Raw genomic sequence first — 21,430 nt, forward strand, 5'->3', positions numbered from 1 at the left:
TCCTTGCATGATACCCCGCCCCGACTCTCGGCTGGACTGGTTCTTGCTGCCGCCGCGGTCACCGACGCCGAGTCCTCCGACTTCGCCACCTTCGTCGCCACAGCTTCTCCCTTTCAGTAGGGCGTCGTCAGAGTCACCTCCCAGGTCGCCTTCTCCACCTTCTTCCTCGCCGTTCTTCTTCCATCAACCCCCGTCACAGCCTCCAATGCCATCCCCATCCCGGTGCTATTACCCAGCGCCTATGCAAACCAATTCCGACGACTCGATCTCAAGTGATGGTTCGGACGACGACATGCTGAGCGTCTTTTCTGGCGACAGCCCGGAGGACTTTGCGCTCTCGCCGCCGCGTCGCCTTCCCGCCGCGTCACCCATCCTCTGTCCCACTACACGCGACAACATTGCTGGAACCTTGGAGACAGTCCTCTCCATGGACTGTGAGCCTCGTGAACTGGCCTACACCAGTGTCTCGACGCGTCCGCGTTCCTATGCGTTCTCCCACGTTTCCATTCCCTTGCGTACTTCCACTGGCCCCGACACGCCCACGCCAACAGCCTGTACCACGTCCCACCACCCACGCTCTCCATCTCCCCGTGGTCCTAGGGCTTATCTGAATGCCTGGGACCGCGACATGCCACCGCACATGGACAACGACTCGGACAGTGACAGCTCGGATGAGGACGACGACGTCGAAGACTCGCAATCGCTCGACTCTCAAGCCCGAGCCAAGGCACCCTCTCCTCCCCCCTATCCCTCGTTTATCTGGCCAAAGATCCAAACGCCCCAATATTGGACCACTGGGTCGTCCTCGAGTGTGGCAGAGCGAAAGCTTTGGTCGCCATCCCTCCCGTCTGCGCAGCCACAGCAGCCTGCCACGCCGGTGGTGCTGAGTGTCGATACTTTGCCCAACATCGGCATGAACTTTGCGGTCCCCGCTGCTGATTTGGCAAGGCGTTTGGCTATTACCAAGGCGTATCGCCGCCAGAGGGGCCAGCAAGTTTTGCGTCTGGTGGCCACCCGTCTCGTCCAGACCGGCCAATTCGCCACACTTGCGGGCCTTTTGAGCTTGTCCAGCTCGACCTATTCCGTCGTCTCGATGTTCCTGTACGGCGTAGTCCATATCACCAAGGAGAACGCTGGATCATTCTTCAACGCCCTTGTTGAACCCCGGACTGGCAACACGCGCGATCCACTGTCAGCCCCAAACCGTCGAGACCGTATGCGCCGCCACAATAACACGATAATTGTTTCGTCGCTTCCGTATTTCGCGCCGTCCATGGCCGCGTTTGTGGGCACCAAGGCAGCTCCACCGCCTCCTCTGCTGTCCGCAAACAGTCTTGCAATTAAATCGGGTGCTTGGACCGCGCTCGGGAACAGCACCTTGCTGTCGCAGGCAGTTGCGGGACTTGCGTCCCCGAAAAAAGTCTGCTTCGATATCGGTGCCAAGCGGGCCAAAAAGGACGACGGTAAACGCAAGGCACTTCGTCCTACGCAAGACACGACTGCAGCGTCGGTTCGTCTGGCAGCACTCTCAATTACCACTATTCTTCTGCCCTCGTGGTCGCAGCTCACCGAGGTCACGATCCATCGCGCCCAAGTTCTCCTCCTCAACGCCGGCCAATACGCCAACGGGCTGTTTGTAAAGGGTGTCCGGTACACATTGTTCTTTAGCGCAGACGACACCCCGTCGCCGGTCCCTTCCCCGGGCCACGGCCACACATCGACCCTCACCTCCTCCCTCCCCACCCGTATCCCCCGGTCGTCAAGCACCGCCGGCTGGCCGCTGTGGCAGGCCATGGTCGCGGCGCTCAAGCCCCACCTGGCCAATTTCGCCGGCACCGTCGTCATCCCCCACGACCAGCACGGCACCCTCTGGCCCCGCGGGCACGAGGACGCCCCGCTCTCGCATCTCCCCGGAGTGGCACGCACGCTCGTGGCAGGTCGTAACGGCGGCGCCAACATTCGTTTTATCGGCATCGAGCACCTGAGCAAAAAGTGCTGCGATATCTGCCAGGTGGCACACCGCAGCCACACTGGCAGTCCTTAGCCGCACAGAGGCGTCCTTCTTCTTGCGTTCTTGGTCTTGTTGGTTCTCGCAGACCTCCCGCGTCCCCACCATGTTTCTCCCACCTTGGCTACATAGCGCCCTGTATCATGTCCAGAGTTGCGAGAACTCTTCGTTCTAGCGTAGCCGAGTCAGTCTTGGATGTATTCGAGTGACCTGTTTTTTTTTTGCCGTTCCGCACAGTGCGCACCCGTCAACCTTTCATCCTTCGTGCCACTTTGCTGCCTGCCGCCCGCAAACGTGCCATCCGTGATCGTCAAGTACATGCATACACGGTGTGTACCGTCCTGCCTTCGAGGAGACAGACAGTCGTCAACCTTTGGGGGCGTAAAAAAAAAACACTTCAGATTCCTATAACCTCTCCCTCTCACCCACCAACCACCACCTCCCCCAGACCCGCCGCTGGCTACAGCTTGCGCCACGCAGTAGCGATGAACAGCACCCACACGCTGACGAGGAAACACAGGCAGATCCTGAAACTTGTCTTTCCGCGTGCGCGCTCTGCGTCTGTGCGCGCCAGGCCCGTCTGGGGTTCCTCGACCTCGCCCTTGGCGGCGGGGAGGCAATCGTCAAAGGACGACGCGGACCGGGCGTCGTCGTCGTTGCTGTCGTTCTCGTAGTCGTCGTCGGACAAGGACGAGCGCGCCGAGGCCGCCGCGCGGAGACCGAGACCACCGGCGCCGCCCTGCTCGGCGTCGGCGGCGAGCGGGAGGCGCTCGTACTCGTCTGCATGGTCGTGCAGGCCCGAGGGGCGGTGGGAGAGCGCGGTGCGCCGCGCCGACTCGAATTTCCACAGGCCGCCGGCCGAGAGGATCTGGAGGACGTTGACGACGGCGAAGATGACCAGCAGGCCGTGTGCGGCGTTGTCCTGCCCGCCGCGGTGGTCCTTTGCCCAGTCGAGCCAGAGGCCCGCGAGGGTCTGGGACGCGGTGGACGCGGCGGATTCCATGGCCTTGTGCATGCCCAGACCGAGCGGGACGAGGGCCACGGGCAGGATGCGCGCGACCATGACCACCAGCAGGAGCGGAGACGCGCCGTGGCCCAGCGCCCACGAGATGAGTCCCGGCCACGGTGTCTGGGTGAGCGACACGGGCAACGCGAGGTAGATGTATCCGAACAGGGTGAGGATACACGTGATGTGGAAGAGCTGGAACGTGGTGCGCGGCGTGTCCGAGCCGTGGCGGTCGGTAATGTATCCCGTGATCGGGTACAGGATGATGGCGCCGGCCAGGAGGACGCTTGCGTTGAACGACGCCTGGGACTCCGACAGGCTGAAGCGGACCTGGACAATGTTGGCGCTCAGGTGGAGGAAGGGCGACCAGATGGCGCCACAGAGAATGTTCATGACGATGAACACATAGTAGACGTCTCCCAGGCGCGATATGCCGTCCCACTTGACGATACGGCGCGGGGCCACACGCTCCGCCTCGTCCGTCTCGCCCCACCTAAATGTCAAGCGGAGGATGTTGGCGATGAACGAGGTGGCGCAGAGGACGAGGGCGACGAAGAATGGCATGCCGTCGCCTCCGGCCTCGGCGAGCGGGAGCGAGCACATGGCGGCGATAAAGGACGCAAACTTGCCGCTGACAAGACCGAGGGCGAGGGACAAGCCCAAGTGGCCGCCGGGGGAGAGCTTGGCGAGAAGCGTTTCTTGCACGACCATCAACGGTGTCATGCCCAGCCCAAAGAGGAAGAAACCGCCGGCCATGGTCACGAGGTTGCCGTGGGTCACGCCGAAATACACAATGATCTCGCCCAGAAGCACAGCGCCGGTAGTCACGACACTGGACCAGCCGGTTCCGAAGCGTGAGACGAGGATACCACCCACAAGCGGCGTCCATGTCGAGTTGAGGCTGCAGCGTTAGTATGGAAACGTCGAGGCCGAGGGGTCGGTCGGTCGGTCGGGGCGAGCACTTACTTGAGCGCCGAGATCAAGAGCGAGAACTGCGAGTTGCTCGAGCCCAGCTCGCGGTGCAGACGGCTCTTCAACGGGCCCATGAGATACATTGTGCTGTAGCATGTCAGCGTTGGTCTGCAGCAGGCACCGGAACCTCCGCCGGTGCTCTGGGAAACAACAGCTCGCACCCTGCTGCTCGCAGTGGAGCCAGCCTGCAGCGACGCAGGGAGCGACGGCGCAGAGGCAGACAAGGTGTGCCAGATACCCAGAGGAGTAGGCGACGCGCAGCCAGCAGAGCACACAGTACAGGGGGCAGCGGGGGGGGGCAGGGGCTACTCACAAGTGTGATCCCACACTCAACAGACAAACGGCAACGAGGGCCAGGGCGCGGCTCCGCGTGAGCTTGCCGCCGTCGTCGTGAAAGTCGGCGACACTCCTACTGCGCACAACACTGGCATTGGACAGCCTGCGTGACCGCTGCTCGGGCGAAAAGCTCAGCGTCGCGGCCATGCGCGGGTCGAGGCGGGTGCTGTTGAACCGGCTCGAGTTGGCCGACACGCCGCCGCCGCCGCCGTTGGCGGTGCGTGCAGGCGTCACGGGCTGTGAACCGAGGTAGGTGGGCGTCTTGGCCGAGGGGGAGGACGGGGGCTCGGTGGGTCGACCGCGGGACGGTGGTATCGAGATGCCGAGTGCGCCAGACGACATGAGTGGAGAGGTGGTGACATGGTGGTGGTGGTGGTTGGGAGGGGAGGCGCGGCGGATGGGGGTGCTGCACTCGTTTGGGAGGAGCTCGGATGTCTCTAGTGAGGCCGAGCGGGCGGACATGGTGCCATGCAGTGGGGTGTGCGAGGGAATGGAGTGGTTGAGAGGAATAAAAAAGAAAGAGAGCGATGGCAAACACAGAGAGTTGCGATGGAACGGCCGGTGGGTGGGTGAGAGAGGGGTGACACAATGGATTCTCGGTTGCGGCGGGTTACTCGCGCTCTCTCTCTTTCGGGGCTGCGCGGCAACGGCGGTGGCTGTGGGGGGGCGGGGGGGGGGGGGGGAAATCGCCCGAATCCGAAGCGCGCAGGAAGCACAGACGCTCAGTGCCTACTTCTTTTTTGTCTTGGCAGGCGCATGCATGCACAATCGGACGCACATAACTGGCCACCCACAGAGCCACCCGTATGCACATTGTCAGTTGCCAGAGCTTGTGCGATGCGTGATGGCCTCGCTGTGAGTGGCGCCTCCCCCTCCGGCCTGCACAGCGTTTGTTGACTCGGGATGTGATCGCCCACGGGCCACGGGGGACGCCGTTGCAATCTGATAAAAAACGGGCGGGCGAGATCGGCGCCTGGTTGGCTGACGCAAAACAAAAAAGTCCTGTCTCGCCCGCCCTGTCAAACACTTGGCAGCGACGTGGATGGGCCGTTTCCGTACTTGCGAGCTCTGAGGGGGGATTCTGGGAGCCCAGTCGTGTGCACTTGTTGTGCATGTCCATTGAGTTGACCGTCTCCGAGTCTCTGAGCGTTACTGCCAGGGCTGGAATGGCTCCAGGCTGTCTGCCAAGCTGTTGGCTGGCTTTGTTTCGCTCGGGTTGTTTTTCCTAAATGTGTGACACACATTCGCTTGATCGTTTGATCGCGAAAACCACCCCGCTTCGTCGTGAGAGTCTGCCGGATGGGCTGTTTTGGCACGAGATCACGCTCCACCCGTCCTAGAATTCCTAGGAGGCACGCTGAGGCTGAGTGCCAAGCAGTGTACTGTACGCAGTGTGTGGGCCAAATCACATGCCATGCATTGGTGTTTGGCGCACACAACAAGGCCAATTGATCGCTCAACCCATGTTTTGTAAATTGATCGGGAATATATTACGAGCCATATATAGTCGATGGTCTAAACAGTCGCCACGCCTGTTTGTGCCTCCCTCTGTGAGAGACACACCGCTTGGCCACCACTTGTTGTTGACAAGAGGGCTCTAGGCTTCCGTGTGCTGTCACCTTCACACGACGCGACAGATTCCCTCTTGGTCATTTGGAGATTGGTTTCATTGCAAGGTGGGTGTTTGTTGACGTTCATACTAGATGGGCTGCGGTGAACGTAAACACACAAGTGGCGGTGGCCACTACTGCGTGCTGCTGCTGCTGCGAGTGTAACGATGTGCACACCTGACATGCTGGCGGTATCCGGCAGGTAATTCTCGATGTACATGGCCCATGGGCTGGGGGCTGGATCTCGTACGGTGCGTATGAGATGGACGGTCTGGCATTGGCTAGGTTACTGTACTGCTGTCCAGATGTTGCAGGAACGCAAGCGAGCGCCACGTCCATGACTTCCATCCGGTTACTGTACAGGAACAGTACAATGCATGCATGTGACGTGAAACCGTCCTGGATCCCGCACTGAGCACAAAGAACCAACTGTGCAACTCTGCACTGGCGCACTGGCGCACTGGCCACTTCCAAACGCCCAGTTGACCAACAGGCGAGACGCCATCCGGCCACACCAGCACTGTGCACTGTGCATACGGCGCCTTGTGAAGGGGACCCGCCCGGGGGGTCGTGTTCGGGCAGGCAGCTTGCCGCTCTTGGCCGACCTGCTTCAGAGTTTCACGCACAGAACCAATCCCAAAGACGTTAGTGGTGAGCATGGAAGGACCGCGAGAGCCACCACGAGAAGCAATGGCCGTCCACGACGCCATGGTGGTGGGTGGCTTGAGCTTGTTTTCGGCACGATCCGACCACTTCCTCGCCGAACGCCGGACCCCGGTACCCCGGTACGCTGCCTGATGCGATGCACGCGATGGAAACGGCGAGCCAAAAGGTGGGGTCCACATGTCCTAGTGCCAAGCAGACTGTTTTTCATTCAATGGGTCGAGTGTGACAGGCCACCTGGCCACCTGGGCAGAATGAAATGCCACGGCCCTGGGGGTCAACACACTGGCACACTTCAGTCAAAAGTCAAAGTAAACCAACCTGTTGGCGGCTGTGTGGCACCTGGATCAACAAACACCGGGGGGGGACACCATAGACCACCGTACACCACCGCAAGCATGGCAGACAAGCCGGAACCGCGGCATGGTGTCAGGTCATACGATCATACGACTGAATTCAGACTTCACCATACCGCTCAGGACGCCAGGAGCGAGGATGGGGGGTTCGTCAGGATCGACACGCTCATATGCTGACCGGCTAAAACTCGACCCCTACAGTGGCGCAGCATACCCAAACCTCGCTCCTCACTCCTCCCTAACGGGTCGTCGTGGCGTTGCTTTCCGAGTGATGGCATGCACGCTGGTACGCTGGGCAGTGGCAGTGGGCACATTGCGTCCTGCCCATTCACTCCACTCGTCTCCTGCGCCCCTCGGCCTCCTACATCAACAAGGTGCCAACCTGCACACATCAACCCCGTCTCGCCTCACCGTGCCCGAGGCGACGGGTGCTGTGGCCGCACCTGACGCGGTGACCTGTGCTTTTGTCAACATCGGTGCCGATGATGCCGACGGTCATGGTCATGAACGAGGGAGGGGTCGGCGAGGACGAGGACAAGGACGGCGGGTCGGTCGCCGGTCACATCAGCATGTCATCGGCACCCGGGGTCTACGGGCCACGGGTCCACGGGTCCCGTATCCTCCCCGCATCCTCTCCGCTCCCATCGGCGCGGCGCGAGTACGGCCGTGGGTGTGCGCCGTATGGACGAGACGAGGCGAGACGAGACGCTGCGCATTGCGCATTGCGCAGTGCGCACCGGCGCGCTGCGGCCTGCGGCCTGCGGTGTGGGGCTGGCCCGCGTGCGCCGGCGTTGGGCACGAACGCACGGGGATGTGGCACCGGCATGTGCTCGGTTTCGTGCTCGGTACACACCACACGCACTGATGGCACTGACGGTGGGGTCTCAGGATTATCGGCGCACGCCAAATTACTGAAAAGTGACTGTGATCTCTGATCTGTGACAAGGTGACAGAAACCCAGCCAGCCACGTCTGGCGCTGGGCTCCAGACCAGGCAAGCGGTGGGGGTTCGATTCGACAAGGCAAAGAGCTTCAAGGCTTTGGAAATGAATGAGTGTGGTGGGGGTGGCATGGAGGGCTAGGGATTAATGCCACTGGACCCTCACTTTACCTACACCTTTCTCGGCTACGGGCCGACGGAGGGGGAGGGGGTTGGGTCGTCGCGCAGTTTACCGTGTCCGTGTCGGCATGTCTCTGTCAGGGCTCGCGAGAGGTGACCGTCTGTCGGCGAGTCACTCGACGGCCTGCCTTGCCTTTCACTAAAACGTCGACGGTTTGACTAGACTCGCTGTACGTCATCTACCGCCGTGTCCATTTTTGTTTTTGGTTTGGTTTGTTCCCTCCCCCCCGATGTTTCTAGTGCGGTCCGTTTCCTAGAGTGAGCTTCTAGCCTGAGATCCTCAGGATACACTCGCCCGGCCGCCATACACGCAATGTACAGTCGACAGCGCGACGGTCGTGAATCCACCACCCCCCTCGGTGTGCCACACACATCTACCGCAACGTCGGAACCGGCGTCTGTGCTCCCGCTCCTCCCTCTCCATCCCCCCCCCCCCACCCCCAAACCAACGTCCCCTGCCAATCCCTAGAACACATCATGTCAGCAACGTGAGAGAACGCGAGCAACGCAACGCGTTGCACGAGTTGGTGATGATCAGCGATGATCAGTGGGGGTGTAGGTTATTTGGCATCCATGCGAGCCCCCCCTCCGTACTCCGTTTCGTCCCGGCGCTGGCGCGCTGGGCGTTTTTTGGCTTTCTTCTGGCCGCCATACCGAATTCAAATCCAAACTCGCCTATCTCGTAGCAAGTCGCGGCCGGCGTGCGTACGCAGGTCCCCAGATTCCCTCCCCACTCCCCCCCCCCCCCCAGCTGGCAAGCGAGCCGCTCGTTTGCTGGCTGGCTCGCTGGTGCGCTCGCGCTGAGCTCAGCGCTCCAGACATGCCGCCGGGCTTGATCAGCGGGGCCGGTGGCCGGTGGGCTCGTCTCACGGCTCACGGCGTCCTTTGCCAGAGACATGCAGAAGCGGACAGGACGGTTCCGGCCGCCGGAACCGCCGGTGCAGCAGTCGACGTGGGCCGTGGATGCCACGCGCCACATTCACTGACAGCATGACAGAACTGTTTTGCGCCCGTGGCATTTTAGACCTCGGTATACTTCGGTCAATATCAGCGGATCAGCGGATAGCCCACCGTTTTTCGGTTGTGACGGTTCCTGGGATGCTGAGACCGTTCTGTCCATCGTCCATATCGCTGTATGTGGACAGTGGGCGTCTTGGCGGCTTTGCTTCGGCATTATAGTCGTGGATGGGATACGCGGATCAGAGAGGACGTATGGTTTTGGCCAGAGCGAGGAACAGGGTTGGACGAGAACAGCTTGGGACCCAAAAAGTCCTGGTGACTGGTGGCCCCCAAACGCCAAAGCAACAACATCAATCCGAGCCGTCGCGGTCACGGCGGGGGGGGGCGGCAGTGGCGCGTCTGTTGCTCTGCTCCGCGCCTGCTTTTCACAGACACACTACTGCCACCGCACAGGTCATCGGAGACCGCGACGGCTCGGATTGATGTTGTTGCTTTGGCGTTTGGGGCCACCAGTCACCAGGACTTTTTGGGTTCCATGATCCATGGCCGCTGCAGTGCTCAGCTGTGCACCGTTCCTGCCCCAGGTGGCAATTTCGAGACGCCACTTCCTAGTTGGCGAGTTATTTGGCGGCCTGCATGGCCTCGCCAACCTGGGGTGCAGCGGTGGGAGAAGCCCGCCCCGCCCCGCCTTTGCAAGGCTGTCTATTGCACCACTCCACATTGCACGTCTCTCGATAGCGCCGTGTTGCCCCTTGGCGCTTGGACAGGGGGCACCTGGGACATTGAAGGATTCACAACATGGGAGCGATATCGAGCCCACCGGGAATCCCGAGGCGATGTCAGGAGGTGAAGAGGCCCAGTCCAACGACACGCGTCCTTGTTGACAGGATCCGTCGTATCTACAATACGACCCAGTGTGCGCCGCCGGTTCCAGTGTCGCCTCCGACGGAAACCGGCGCGCGAGTCGTTGAAGCCCGACGGATCGGCGTCTGTATGTACCACCTTTTTGGTACCTTGGTACCTTGGGGCTCTTGTGGCAGTGCCAGGCTGTGCATGTGTGTTATGCGTGAGTTGCGTAACATGATGACGATGAGGATGATGATACGCCTGCCTGGTCCCAAAGATAGCCCCCAAGGGTGGCCGGCCGAGAGAGATGATGGACACCCGTGGGTCTGGAACACGACTCGTAGCCTAGCGCACAAATGGCTCCTCCCATGGCTCATCATGTCAGAATGCATCCGAGAAACGCGACAAGCACCCAGCTGACAAGAGCCGTCGGTGACAGAGGGGGGCTTACGTGTTGGCCCAGCAGCGTCCGAACCTTTCCGTCGCTGGCCGGCGGCGAACGAACCTCGGCCCCAGCGGCCAGTGGCCAGTGGGTGGGGTCGTCCCTTTTGCCGCATCCCTCTGCCCCCTTGCCCCCCGGCCCCCGACATTGGGCATGTGTGGCTTGGCATATGGGCCAACCTGAGCAACGGCAACCGCAGCCCGATAGGTGTCGCTCCGATGCCGCCTGCTGAGCGAGCGTAAGCGCCATGTGTCAGACCGCTACAGCGTACAGCGCGTACGGAGCACACGGAGAGAGGGGTAGAGAGACGGAGCTCGGGCACCCATGGAGATGCCGAGGCCAAAACAAATCACAACGGGAACGCACGGCAGAGCGAGGTGGTGGTGGGGTGTGGGGTGTGTCTGTTTTTGAACACACATACACGACGGATATCGTCTTCTCTCACTCTCTCGCTATCCTCACTCTTGCTCGTCATCTGCTGTGCCGATTGTTCTGTTCTGAGCTATTCTCGGTGTCGACCAGAGTCTCACTCTTTAAACGTTCTTTTCGGGCGTGTCAAACAGCACTGCCTAAGCGACCTCTCAAGCTCCCCCCCCGGCGTCCGCCGCGTCTCCGCCGCGTCTGCCGCCTTTCCGACTTTGACCACTGGACAACTGGACCACTGCTGTAGCTGCGTGCGTGCTTGCTTGCTTGCGTGCTTGCTTGCTTGCTTGCTTGCTGCTGCCGCTGTAGATCGGCGTAACAGAAGTTTTGTGATTTACAGACATTGCCAGGACACCCACGGCGACACCTAGCAGGACACAGGACACCTGTGCTCCTCTGTTACCTCTGTTCCACCACACACCCTCTTTTTTTTTTTTTTCTGTCCGTTGCTCGTTGGATCCTTTTGGCTCGGGGACTCGGCCACCACCCACGGCCACCTGCCTGCACACGCCAAAAAGAAACACATAGAGGCTTGGTTTGCCCTTATCCGCCGGCCGGGTGTACGTGTTTTTCCTCTCTTTGGCCGCCCCCCCTGTGGCCCTCTGGCTCCTCGCCCCCTTTTGCTCCGATCGCCCTTTTGCCTGCCTGGAGAGCGAGCCTGGCCCTCTCCCTGTGTGTGCCGTCTTGTCCTTTTTCTCGCCACCGGAATCCCAGTCGTCCCACCCAGAGCATTTCACAACCACCAGACACCCACCACCACCACCCACACAGCAGGCTCGTACGACCACAGTCCCATTTCAACCCCCCATCGCCCCACCGCCATCATCATCTCCACCCACACCCCACATCGTCATCATCCACCCACAACACCTGCATACGCACACTCTCTGCCGTCACCACCTGGGTAAGTACAATATCTGATGCTGCGACGCGTCATGCACACACCACCCACCCACGGCACGGCCAGATGGCCCCCATTGCATCATGACTTGACGGGCGCCGCCATGTCCATACGGGAGCAATTTTAATATGGGTGGCCCGGCCCATGCTCTCTGTCCCCCTCTCCCCGCGCGCGTTTACACACATACATGCCTCTGTTGCTTGCGCATTTGCACGGGAGAGACAAGGAGTGTATACGGGGGGTCTGCAGGTCATCGTCTCGGTTCGCTCGCTCGCTCGTCACATATCTCTCATCTCTCTCTCTGTCTCTTGTCTCCCCCTCTCCCTCTCCAGTCTGTATCTTCAATGCTCACACGCGTCCAGCACATCCACATCTCCAGTCCTTCTACTGCGCAGGCGTAGTTACGCCCCCCCCCCCCCCCCATCTCCCACACCACCACGGCGCACGCCAAAGACCAAACGTTCCCCTCTCCCTCCAATACGTCACTAGCCAAGTCGCATCGTCCGCCGCTCTGTGCCGAACGCCTCCGCGAGTCCCGCCACCTCACCACCACCCTTCTCGCTCCTAGCCTTGGCACCGTAGACTGGTCTCTACCTCGTCCCACCTCGTTTGGTGCTTGACGTGTACAGTGCACAAACAGCACATTCCTGACTGCGACGGGCTCTGCGTGCTCCCCTCCCCGTGTCAGGCTCAAGTCGCACGACCCCCTCCCTCCCTCCTCGTCTTCTTCCCAATCCCACATCGCGTATCGCACGATGGCGCCGGGCTTCTTCTCCAACATCCCCGTCCTCTCGGCAATCCCGAACCCCCTCAACCTCTTCAACCTCGACGACAGCACCCCCAACAACAACAGCAGTCTCGATGACAGGGATTCCCCCGAGCCTGGGCCGTCGAGGCCCAAGCCCATCCTCTCGCGTGACTCGAGCGACCCGTCGGCAGACTCTGACAGCGAGCAAGGCCACTCGGGAAGGCCCCGAGTGACACCTCGCAAGGTGTCTGCGCCCACATCGGTGGTGATCGACCCGGGCCTCGACTCGGACACGCCGCGCACTGGCACATCCCGTCGGCCTCGTGGGTTTAGTGTTGCATCGCGCATCTCGGCTGTCCCAGGCGACAGGGCCAAGCGCCGCATCAAGGTTGAGGTGAGCCGGAATTCAACGTTTCTCCAGAGAGAGAGAGACACCACCCGCTGACCACTTGGCCAACAGACGTTTATCCTGGTCAAGCCACCACCCACGTCGAGCAAGAACCCCCTCAACCTCCAGGTGCAGCTGGTCATGCCCGAGCGGAAACCACGCAACCGTGTCGCCTCTGACGCGGCCACGCGTTCGGGTGACATTTCGTCTGTTCCCAGCACCCCGCAGCGGGGGTCGTTTGAGAACCCGGAGGACGCCGTCGGCCAGCCCCCAGAGCACGAGCCTCTGCCTCCCGTGACGGAACTGAAACGCTCCAACTCGATCACCTCGACACACTCGAGCAGCAGCACCACGGCCAGCGCGTCGTCCAGCACCGCGGCAGGCAAGCGTATCGTGCCCCTGTACAACCTCGCCGTCCACAACGTTGTCCAGCCTTCGGTCGTGACCGACGCGGGAACAGACAGCAAGGTGGCAAAGGTGAGTCAAAACACGGGACTTCCGCAGGGGGCGCGTGGGAGGGGGGCAATTCTCATGAGCTCATATGACTAACATCCCACAGTTTGGCAAGCGCCAGCTCGACATCACGGGTGTCGGCATCCTCGAGCCAGCAGAGATCTGGTTCCCTTATGCGGGCCTCATGCCAGGCTCGCCACGGCCGTCCGTTGACGTCAACAATGGCCACCGCAACAATGGCCGGCCAGCGTCCATGATCTCCAACATGTCGTCCCTCACGCCTGCCACCTCGCGCGTCGACGAGTCGGTCCGGTCGTCCATGGAGAATGGCAAGGAGAGCTCGTTGACACAAGAGGATGGTGCCAAAAAGTTCTTTGGGAAGATCTTCCGCAAACGCGGCAGCGCCGAACCCTTGACGTCTCCCCGGGTCAACAACGACCGCCGCCAAAACAAGATGGTCCCGTCCAAGAGCTCCAACTTTCTCACCGTCGACAGCGCCGCCGGCTCGACTCTGACGGTCCCCTCGGCACCGTCGTCGCCGCAGATGCCCGCGTACTCGAACGAAACGGCGACCCCCATGACCCCGACGCTCTCCATGCAGGTCGGCGCACCCACGTTTGGTCTCGCGCCATCGGTCGTGGCCCGTCGTACCGGCGAGATGGTCCTGTACGGCTCGGGAGCAATCATTGGCCTCACGTCCGAGACAGCTCCTCCGTCCGAAGGCGAGGGCGAGGTCCTCCAGCTTGTCCGCTCAGGACGGCCTATCGGATTCACCTGGACGGTGCGCAAGTGGGCCAAGAAGAACACGGACGGGTGGGCTGCGCACCTCGTCGCGGCTGCTGCGGCGGGTCTCGACCTCGTTGCTGGCCAGCTTCCTGGTGACGGCTCTGACGAGGTTGTCTTTGAGTGGGTCAAGCTTCGCATGGCACCGTCGGCGTCCATGATCGTCAAGAACCACCCGGCAGGTGACGCCATCGAGGCACGTCGCCGTCGTCGTCGTCCTGCCCGCCCTGCCGGTGCTTCGGGGTCCGGATCGCCCGCGCCTTCGCCCTACGGCTCGCGTACGTCTCTCCCTCTGCGTCCGCGCAGGAAGACGGTCGACGCCGCCGGTGCCGACGGTGCTGCGGCCGCCCAGCCCGCGTCGCGTCGCGGCGTGTCGCCCGTCCCCCGCCGCGTGAGCGCCAGTTCGGACGGTGCCGAGCTCGCCGACGAGGCGTCTTCTGTGGCCGACTCGTCGTGCCCGCCTACATGCGACGTGGTGGTCGACGACGACGACGCGTACGACTCGGACCCCGAGGACAGCGAGACGCCATGGATATTCTCCGTCTGGGTGAAGCGCACCAACAAGCGCCAGCTGCTCGCGACGCTCACCCCGACCCCGCACCACCCAAAGGTCATTGGTGTGCTGCGCATCCCCCAGTCGCTCAAGAGCATCTCCCTCGCCGAGGTGCCCACGTCCGTCGCCAACGTCAACCAGAACAGCGTCGACATGGCCGCGCGCATCTGCCAAGAGGTCGCACTCACAGAGGAAAACCTCAAGGACGTCGTCAACGTCACGGCCATGTGGCTCGTCGCGCGCGAGGAGTTTGGCGGCTTGGGCCAGAAACGCAAGGGCGCAAAGTAGTAGGCCTATAGGCCTATAGGCCGCGCGCGGTTGGCTGCTGGCTGTTAGATTTTTCTCCCTCTCTCTCTCTCTCTCCTCTTTTGTTTATTATCATTCCGCCCCCCCCCCCCCCCCCCCCCCACCACCACCACAGTAGAGGAACGCTTCCACACGGTCCAGGTCGAATCTGTCTGTATCATAACCACTTTCCGTACACGCGCTCTAGGTCACCGAGGGTTTCCATTTGCATGTATACACCTTTTTTTTCCCATTCCATGGCACTGGTGCACAAAAGGGTTGGGAGAGATGCAAGGTGGCGAGGGGGACGGTGTTCAGCAGATCAGTGGATCAGCGCCAGTGGCTCGCGGCCGCCGCCCCAGTTGGCCGGCCAGTTGGTTCCGTTGTCAACAACGTCGCGCCGTCACCACCAACCACCACCACCGCCGTCCACCATCTTTCTCTCCGATCTCCTACTATTCCACCACCACCACCACCACCGTCCTGCACGCGTCTCATCCCGTCATCAATGGACGACTCACCTTTCCTCGCGCACCGCGCCGGCGCGCGGCTGCTCGACGACGACGCGACGCTCGAACTGGCCGATCTCAGCATCATGAGCGAGGACGACGACAGCCCCCTGATGCGCACGAGCGCGTTACCGGCGACAGCGACAATGGGGGCGACGGGAGCGGGCGCTGCTGCTGGGGGTGCACGATACTACCCCTCTGCTGCGTCGTCGTCGTCCTCTTCTGGACCAGCATATACCTCTGTCTCTGCCTCTGCCTCCGCCTCTGCCTCTGCCTCTGGATCCACGTCCACGACCACCACGGCCATGTCGTCGCGTACCCTCGGCGCAGACCTCAACGCCAACGCTGCCCTCGACCTTGACCTGGGCGTAGGCCGTAGACCCAAGCCCCGGTTCTCGCTGTTTGCGGCTGGCGCATCGCCCAATGTGCCCAGCACGTTGACGCGCGGGACGCGCGGCGCCGGCGGAGCCGCCCTCGGTCCTGCCGTCGACGAGGAGGAAGAAGAAGAACAAGAAGAGGAAGGCGAGGGGGAGCGCGACGGCGCGCACGCGAGCGAGACCGAGTCGGAGCAACAACACCAACAGCGTCGGCTCGGCCACGGGCGTCACCCCAGCACCGCGAGCGCGGCGAGCGCCGCCAGCGGGACCAGCGCGAGTGGCAGCGAGCACGGCGACGCCAGCAACCAGCCAGGCGCGCGCGACGAGGACACGGCAGACACGGCCGCCGCGTGCCAGGAGGCAAGGAACGAGCGCCTCAAGGCGAGCCTCACCGAGCTGAGGCGGTTCAACACCGTGTTTGACGGGTTCTACCGCGCGTTGGCGGACGCAAAGGGCCATAACGAGGTGAGTGGGTGTGGGCTCGTGGGCTCGTGTTTGCAGGCGATGGCGATGGATAGAGACAGAGTAGCGGGGGATGACATGACGGGGTTTGTTCACTGATCACTGACACACACACACAGCGGCTCGCCACGCGCGTCGCGCAGACACACGCCCTCCTCGACCACTACGTCGCGCTCCAGGGCCAGGCGCTGCATACCCAGCAACTCATCCTCAACCCAAAGTGGACCGGCGTGCACGATGTAAGTGGCCGTGTGCCGTTGCCGTGGCGATAGGCGGGGCGGGGGGATGTCTGGGCTTACTTGCTGTGAAAGACGCTGCGGTCTACGACAGCAACTCCCCCCCCCCCCCCCTCTCCCGTCTTGTATACTTTTTCTGCACACCACACCACTGACACTTTTCCTCCTTAGGACGAACGCGCCCTCGCCGAAGCGGAATCGGCGCGGATCGCAGCTGAAGAGGCGCGCGTCGCCGAACAGGCCGCCATGGCCGCGCGCGCCGAGGCCGAGCAGCGCGCCGCTGAACAACGGGCCGCCGCCGCCGAGGCGGCCAAGGCTACGCGCGGCGTGCGGGCGGGCGGCGGCGGTGTCGCGTCTGGCGTGCGGGGTGCGCGCGGACGCGTGGGGGGTATGGGCGGGGGTGGGGGGAGCGCGATTGGCAGGCCGGCAGGGACGGGGATTCCCTCGCGGCTTGCAAGGCCGACGGCGGCCGGTGCGGGTGCTGGCGCTGGTGCGGGCGCGCGGCCGACGAGCGCAGGTGGGAGGTATGGGCATGTCCAGAGTAGCGGATATGGCCCGCCCCGGTCTCGCGCTGGGTAAACCTCTCTGCCTCTCTGCTTCTCTGCTTCTCTGCTTCTCTTGGGTGCGCGTTATAGATAGACAGGATGGGCGAATGTAACATACAGGATCTTTTATATTAGACGAACACTGGCCACACTGGCCACAGACCACAGAGCCGCTGCTGGCTACACCTTTCTCTCTCGCTTCTACTGCTACTGCTGCACACACACGTCCCTCACCTCGCGTCCGAGCCTGCTGCCCTTGAACCTCTGCAACCCCTCGAGCAGCTCCCTCTCCTCGTCGGTGAGCTCGAGCTCGGGCTCGGGCTGCGTCTGTGCCACGCCAACGGGTGGTACACCAATGTTGACGCCGATGCCACCGACGGCGCGGCGTTTGGGCTCGGGCTCGGGCGCCAGCAGCGCCAGCTTGCGCTTGAGCAACGCCGTGAACGGGTGTGCGGGGTCGGACGGTGTGGGCTGCGCCGCGAGCGCGAACGGGAACATGTCAATGCTCCTTCCCGCCCGGCCCTTCTCCACGCCGTCCCGCCGCTCCAGGCCGCGGATGACGAAGCGGCCGTCCTCGTCAATGGCCGGCTCGGCCTTGGGGAACGTCATGCGCGCGAGGGTGATGAGCTCGACGGGGTTGAGCAGACGGTGTTCCCGCACACCGGTCCCGTCGGCGGCAGAATCCTCGTCGCGAGATTGCGCCTGGGTGTCGTCGTCGGCCGCGGGCGGCAGGAACGAGTTGATGTCGTCCATCTCGGCGTCGTCGCCTGCGCCGCCCATGTCGGCCTCAAACTCCTTGAGCTCGTCGGCGGTGGTCTCCTCCTCTTCGGCGTCTGGGAGGAGCGACGAGAAGCGCGCCGCGTACGCAGAGTACAGCTCGGTCTGGGAGACGGAGGGCGGCGCAGCTGGGTCGGACTGGTGCTGGAAGTGGTTCAGGAGCCTGCATGTTAGTTGGCTAGTGCTTGAAACCGCCGCCAACTTACCATGTCGAGCCCCTCAGCGGCTCCACCAGCGCATCCACCCCGCGGTCCCACTCGGCCTCGGCCGCCGCGCCGTCCTTGTCTCGCAGCCCACGGAGGACATAGTCACCTTCGTCGCGCGCCATCTCGCAGCCGGGGAACGTGGCGCATGCGAGCTGGATGAGCTCCTGGCCGCCCATGAGCGGGCTCTGGGCCGCGTACGGGTCGAAGCGCGTCTTGTACGCGTTGTACAAGGAGAGCTGGGAGACGGTCGCCGTGGACGGTCCAGCGCGGTAGGTCACTTGCAGCCTGCATGTTAGCTTGCTGAAGGGGGAGGCAGTCACCAGCAAACTCGTCCACTCACCATCCAGTCGCGCGTCCAGGCTCCTCCATGCCTTCGAGGTCGACGAGGCCGCGCAGCTTGTTTCTGCGCTGACGGAAATACTCGCGGATCTTGTTCCATGGCCGGCCCGTCCGCTCAGCAAGGATCTCGAGATCCTTCTTGCCCGGGTTTGGGTTCCGGGAATAGAACTCGCGCAGGACAAGCAGCTGCTGGGCATTCGACAGCGGCGAGTCGGGCGCTTGGCGGTGCGGCGCGCCAAACGTAAAACCACCACCGCGGGAGCGCGTGTATGTCGGAGGAGGCGGCGGGCCGTGGCCTGGCCCAGGGAGAGGGAGGTGGATGGTGGTCGATGCGGCCGTGTCCGTGACACCGATAGACGAGCCCACGGGCGCCGGCGAGGCCGCAACGCTCACACCGACGCTGTTCGGCGCCTGAGCATCGGTGTGCTCGCGGTCACGCAACGACGCCGACGCCGCTTCGACGTGGGCTTGGGCCTGTGCCAGAGCTTTGGCCTGTTCGTGTGCTTGTTCTTGCTCGGCGGCAGCTTCGGCACGTTCCGCAGCGCTGGCGGCCTCGGTGATGGCTGCAGCGACGGCGGCCTCGGCTGCGGCCTGGTTGGCCAGTTCGGATGACATGTCCATCTGCGCGACGCTGACAACGGGGGACGGGTAGCCGTCGTCGCCCTTGAGCATTGTTTTGGTTGTTGTTGGGAGAAGCGCGGGGTGGACCAAGCAAGTGGAGGGAGATGGAGGGATGTTTGGGAGTAAAGACGAAAGAACGCAACAGAGGAATTGGCGTGGGCGGTGAGATGACACTGATTAGAAGCAGCTTTTCTAATCCATTTAGAACACATGATCCTAATGCCTTGTGGCGACCGAGCGGCAAGACGACCGAGTCACGTGACCTCTCCCAAAAGTTGACGTCTTGCCCAGCCGTAAGGACTTCCTCTAACCAGCGACGACCATTGAGCAACCACCCATAAACAACCAGCACGCACCATGGCCACCCAGCTCCCGCCCCCCAAGAGGCAGAAGTCCAACTATTCCAAGTCCCTTCTGCCGCCAGTTGCTCCTGCTCCCGCAGAGCCCATTCCTTCCGTCGTCGTCCAGTTCAAGAATGCCGAGACCGGCGCCAACCTCGGTCCTGCCGTCAACCTCCCTGCAGACACTGGCCGCGATGCCCTCCAGATGCTCGTGAACAAGCTCAAGGGCGAGGTAAGTTACACTGCTGTGCACATGTAAAGTCACCCTAGTATGCTGACATTGCCCCTAGGATGAGGACCCCATGCCGTACGCGTTCCACCTCGTGCCCAAGGGCGAGGCCGTGTCTGGCCGCGTTGCGATCCACGACTCGATCCAGGCCGACGCTCTCCGTCCTGCTGCCTCGTCGTCGACTGCCCCTTCCTTTTCCCCCGAAGACGTCTTTGAGCTGTGGTGCGAGCCGCAGGCCGTCTTCCGTGTCCGCGGCGTCGGTCGCTGCTCCGCCACTCTGGCGGGCCACGCCTCGCCCATCCTCTGCTGTGCCCAGTCCCCGACGGGTCGTTATGCCGCCACGGGATCTGGTGACGCGACCGCACGTATCTGGGACATGGAGTCTGAGACCCCCAAGCACACCTTGACGGGCCACAGGGGCTGGGTTCTGTGTGTCGAGTGGGACGCACGCGAAAAGCTCCTGGCTACCGGTGGCCACGACGGCCAGATCCGTCTGTGGGACCCCAAGACGGGCCAGCAGGCTGGCCAGCAGCTTTTGGGCCACACCAAGTGGATCACGTCGCTGGCATTTGAGCCCCTCCACCTTGCCAAGAAGGGCCAGTCGCAGCGCCTGGCCTCGGCGTCCAAGGACGGCACCATCCGCGTGTGGAACACCCAGACCCGCAAGATTGAGTTTGTGCTCTCTGGCCACTCGGCCAGCATCAACGTTGTTCGTTGGGGAGGCGAGAATGTGATCTACACCGGAAGCTCGGACAGGACAGTCAAGGTCTGGAGCGGTGTTGACGTGAGTAGCAGCTGATCGTCCACGTTCACGGATTCAGCTGACACCTTCCAGGGCAAGCTCATCCGTACGCTCAACGAGCACGCCCACTGGGTCAACTCGATGACGCTCTCGACCGACTTTGTCCTCCGCACCGGTCCCTTTGACCACCACGGCAAGATGCCCGCCGACGACGAGGAGGCCAAGGCCCTCGCCCTCGCCCGCTACCGTGCCCACATTGCCAACCAGTCCGAGACCATGGTCACCGGCTCGGACGACCACACCTTGTTCCTGTGGCCCGACCAGGCCGCTTCCTCGTTCTCGTCGACTGCTACACCCAAGAAGCCCCTGGCCCGTTTGACAGGCCACCAGAAGCAGGTCAACCACGTCGCCTTCTCCCCCGACGGCCGTTTCGTCGCTTCGGCCGGCTTTGACAATGCCGTCAAGCTCTGGGACGGCAAGACCGGCAAGTTTGTGGCTTCCCTCCGTGGCCACGTCGCTGCCGTCTACCGTCTCGCTTGGAGTGCCGACTCGCGCCTGCTCGTCAGCGCGAGCAAGGACTCGACTTTGAAAGTGAGTCGCACAGGTGCACCTGCCAACTCCCCCTTTTACTAACCCCTCGCTCCCAGCTCTGGAACCTCAAGACGTTCAAGATCAAGACTGATCTCCCGGGCCACACCGACGAGGTGTACTGCGTCGACTTTGTGGCCGACAAGGTCGTCTCGGGTGGACGCGACAAGACCGTCAAGATGTGAGTTGGCAGTGGAGCGATGCGAGTTGCAAACTGACTTGTCCCAGCTGGCGCCACTAGATGTGTAAAAGGACCGTGTCTGTTGCATTCCCTGCACTACGTGTGTTTGGTTCTTGGGTTCTCTCCGTACAGGCCAGGCCGGTACAGGCTCAACCTGGCGCGTGGTGCGTGGCCCCCGCATAACAATTTCCGCGTGCGGTATCTTTCTCTGTCTGTGTCCGTGTTATCTTTCTGTCTTGTGGATCTGGGGAGATAGAGGCCTCTCCCCTTAGAGCATGCATGAACCGTGTGCATTGTGTGTGTCTGTGTGTAGCCGTGCATTGTTCGACTCGACTCGACTCCAAAGTGTTGGCTGGGTGGCACTTGCGAAGTGGGATCTCGCGCGCAAGGCACCGCCATCCATTCTAACGGGGAGGCTCAAACAA

General features: G+C 62.4%; 7 protein-coding genes across 7 annotated transcripts; 5 read left to right on the forward strand and 2 right to left on the reverse strand.

The window, feature by feature from the left end:
* Positions 1-241: 241 nt before the first annotated feature.
* Positions 242-2,044, forward strand: EHS24_000749 (uncharacterized protein; the record flags this gene model as incomplete). The annotated part of the gene is made up of 1 exon (XM_028616569.1): positions 242-2,044. The coding sequence occupies one exon, from the start codon at positions 242-244 to the stop codon at positions 2,042-2,044; it is 1,803 nt and encodes a 600-aa protein (XP_028480426.1).
* Positions 2,045-2,468: 424 nt separating this feature from the next.
* EHS24_000750 (uncharacterized protein) lies at positions 2,469-4,784 on the reverse strand (the record flags this gene model as incomplete). The annotated part of the gene is made up of 3 exons (XM_028616570.1): positions 2,469-3,915; positions 3,981-4,073; positions 4,300-4,784. 3 exons carry the CDS (start codon positions 4,782-4,784, stop codon positions 2,469-2,471), a joined length of 2,025 nt encoding a protein of 674 aa, XP_028480427.1.
* A 2,209-nt stretch (positions 4,785-6,993) lies between these two features.
* EHS24_000751 (uncharacterized protein) lies at positions 6,994-8,032 on the forward strand (the record flags this gene model as incomplete). The annotated part of the gene is made up of 3 exons (XM_028616571.1): positions 6,994-7,097; positions 7,153-7,451; positions 7,905-8,032. 3 exons carry the CDS (start codon positions 6,994-6,996, stop codon positions 8,030-8,032), a joined length of 531 nt encoding a protein of 176 aa, XP_028480428.1.
* A 4,365-nt stretch (positions 8,033-12,397) lies between these two features.
* EHS24_000752 (uncharacterized protein) lies at positions 12,398-14,855 on the forward strand (the record flags this gene model as incomplete). The annotated part of the gene is made up of 3 exons (XM_028616572.1): positions 12,398-12,784; positions 12,851-13,255; positions 13,338-14,855. The coding sequence occupies 3 exons, from the start codon at positions 12,398-12,400 to the stop codon at positions 14,853-14,855; spliced, it is 2,310 nt and encodes a 769-aa protein (XP_028480429.1).
* Positions 14,856-15,360: 505 nt separating this feature from the next.
* Positions 15,361-16,981, forward strand: EHS24_000753 (uncharacterized protein; the record flags this gene model as incomplete). The annotated part of the gene is made up of 4 exons (XM_028616573.1): positions 15,361-16,203; positions 16,320-16,439; positions 16,608-16,803; positions 16,977-16,981. 4 exons carry the CDS (start codon positions 15,361-15,363, stop codon positions 16,979-16,981), a joined length of 1,164 nt encoding a protein of 387 aa, XP_028480430.1.
* A 207-nt stretch (positions 16,982-17,188) lies between these two features.
* Positions 17,189-18,975, reverse strand: EHS24_000754 (uncharacterized protein; the record flags this gene model as incomplete). The annotated part of the gene is made up of 3 exons (XM_028616574.1): positions 17,189-17,921; positions 17,965-18,249; positions 18,305-18,975. The coding sequence occupies 3 exons, from the start codon at positions 18,973-18,975 to the stop codon at positions 17,189-17,191; spliced, it is 1,689 nt and encodes a 562-aa protein (XP_028480431.1).
* Positions 18,976-19,281: 306 nt separating this feature from the next.
* Positions 19,282-21,065, forward strand: EHS24_000755 (uncharacterized protein; the record flags this gene model as incomplete). Its single annotated transcript, XM_028616575.1, has 5 exons — positions 19,282-19,497; positions 19,556-20,278; positions 20,330-20,827; positions 20,884-21,005; positions 21,053-21,065. The coding sequence occupies 5 exons, from the start codon at positions 19,282-19,284 to the stop codon at positions 21,063-21,065; spliced, it is 1,572 nt and encodes a 523-aa protein (XP_028480432.1).
* Positions 21,066-21,430: the final 365 nt, after the last annotated feature.

The sequence above is a fragment of the Apiotrichum porosum genome (genome assembly GCF_003942205.1).
Source record: "Apiotrichum porosum strain DSM 27194 chromosome Unknown scaffold_1, whole genome shotgun sequence".
NCBI lineage: Eukaryota > Fungi > Basidiomycota > Tremellomycetes > Trichosporonales > Trichosporonaceae > Apiotrichum > Apiotrichum porosum.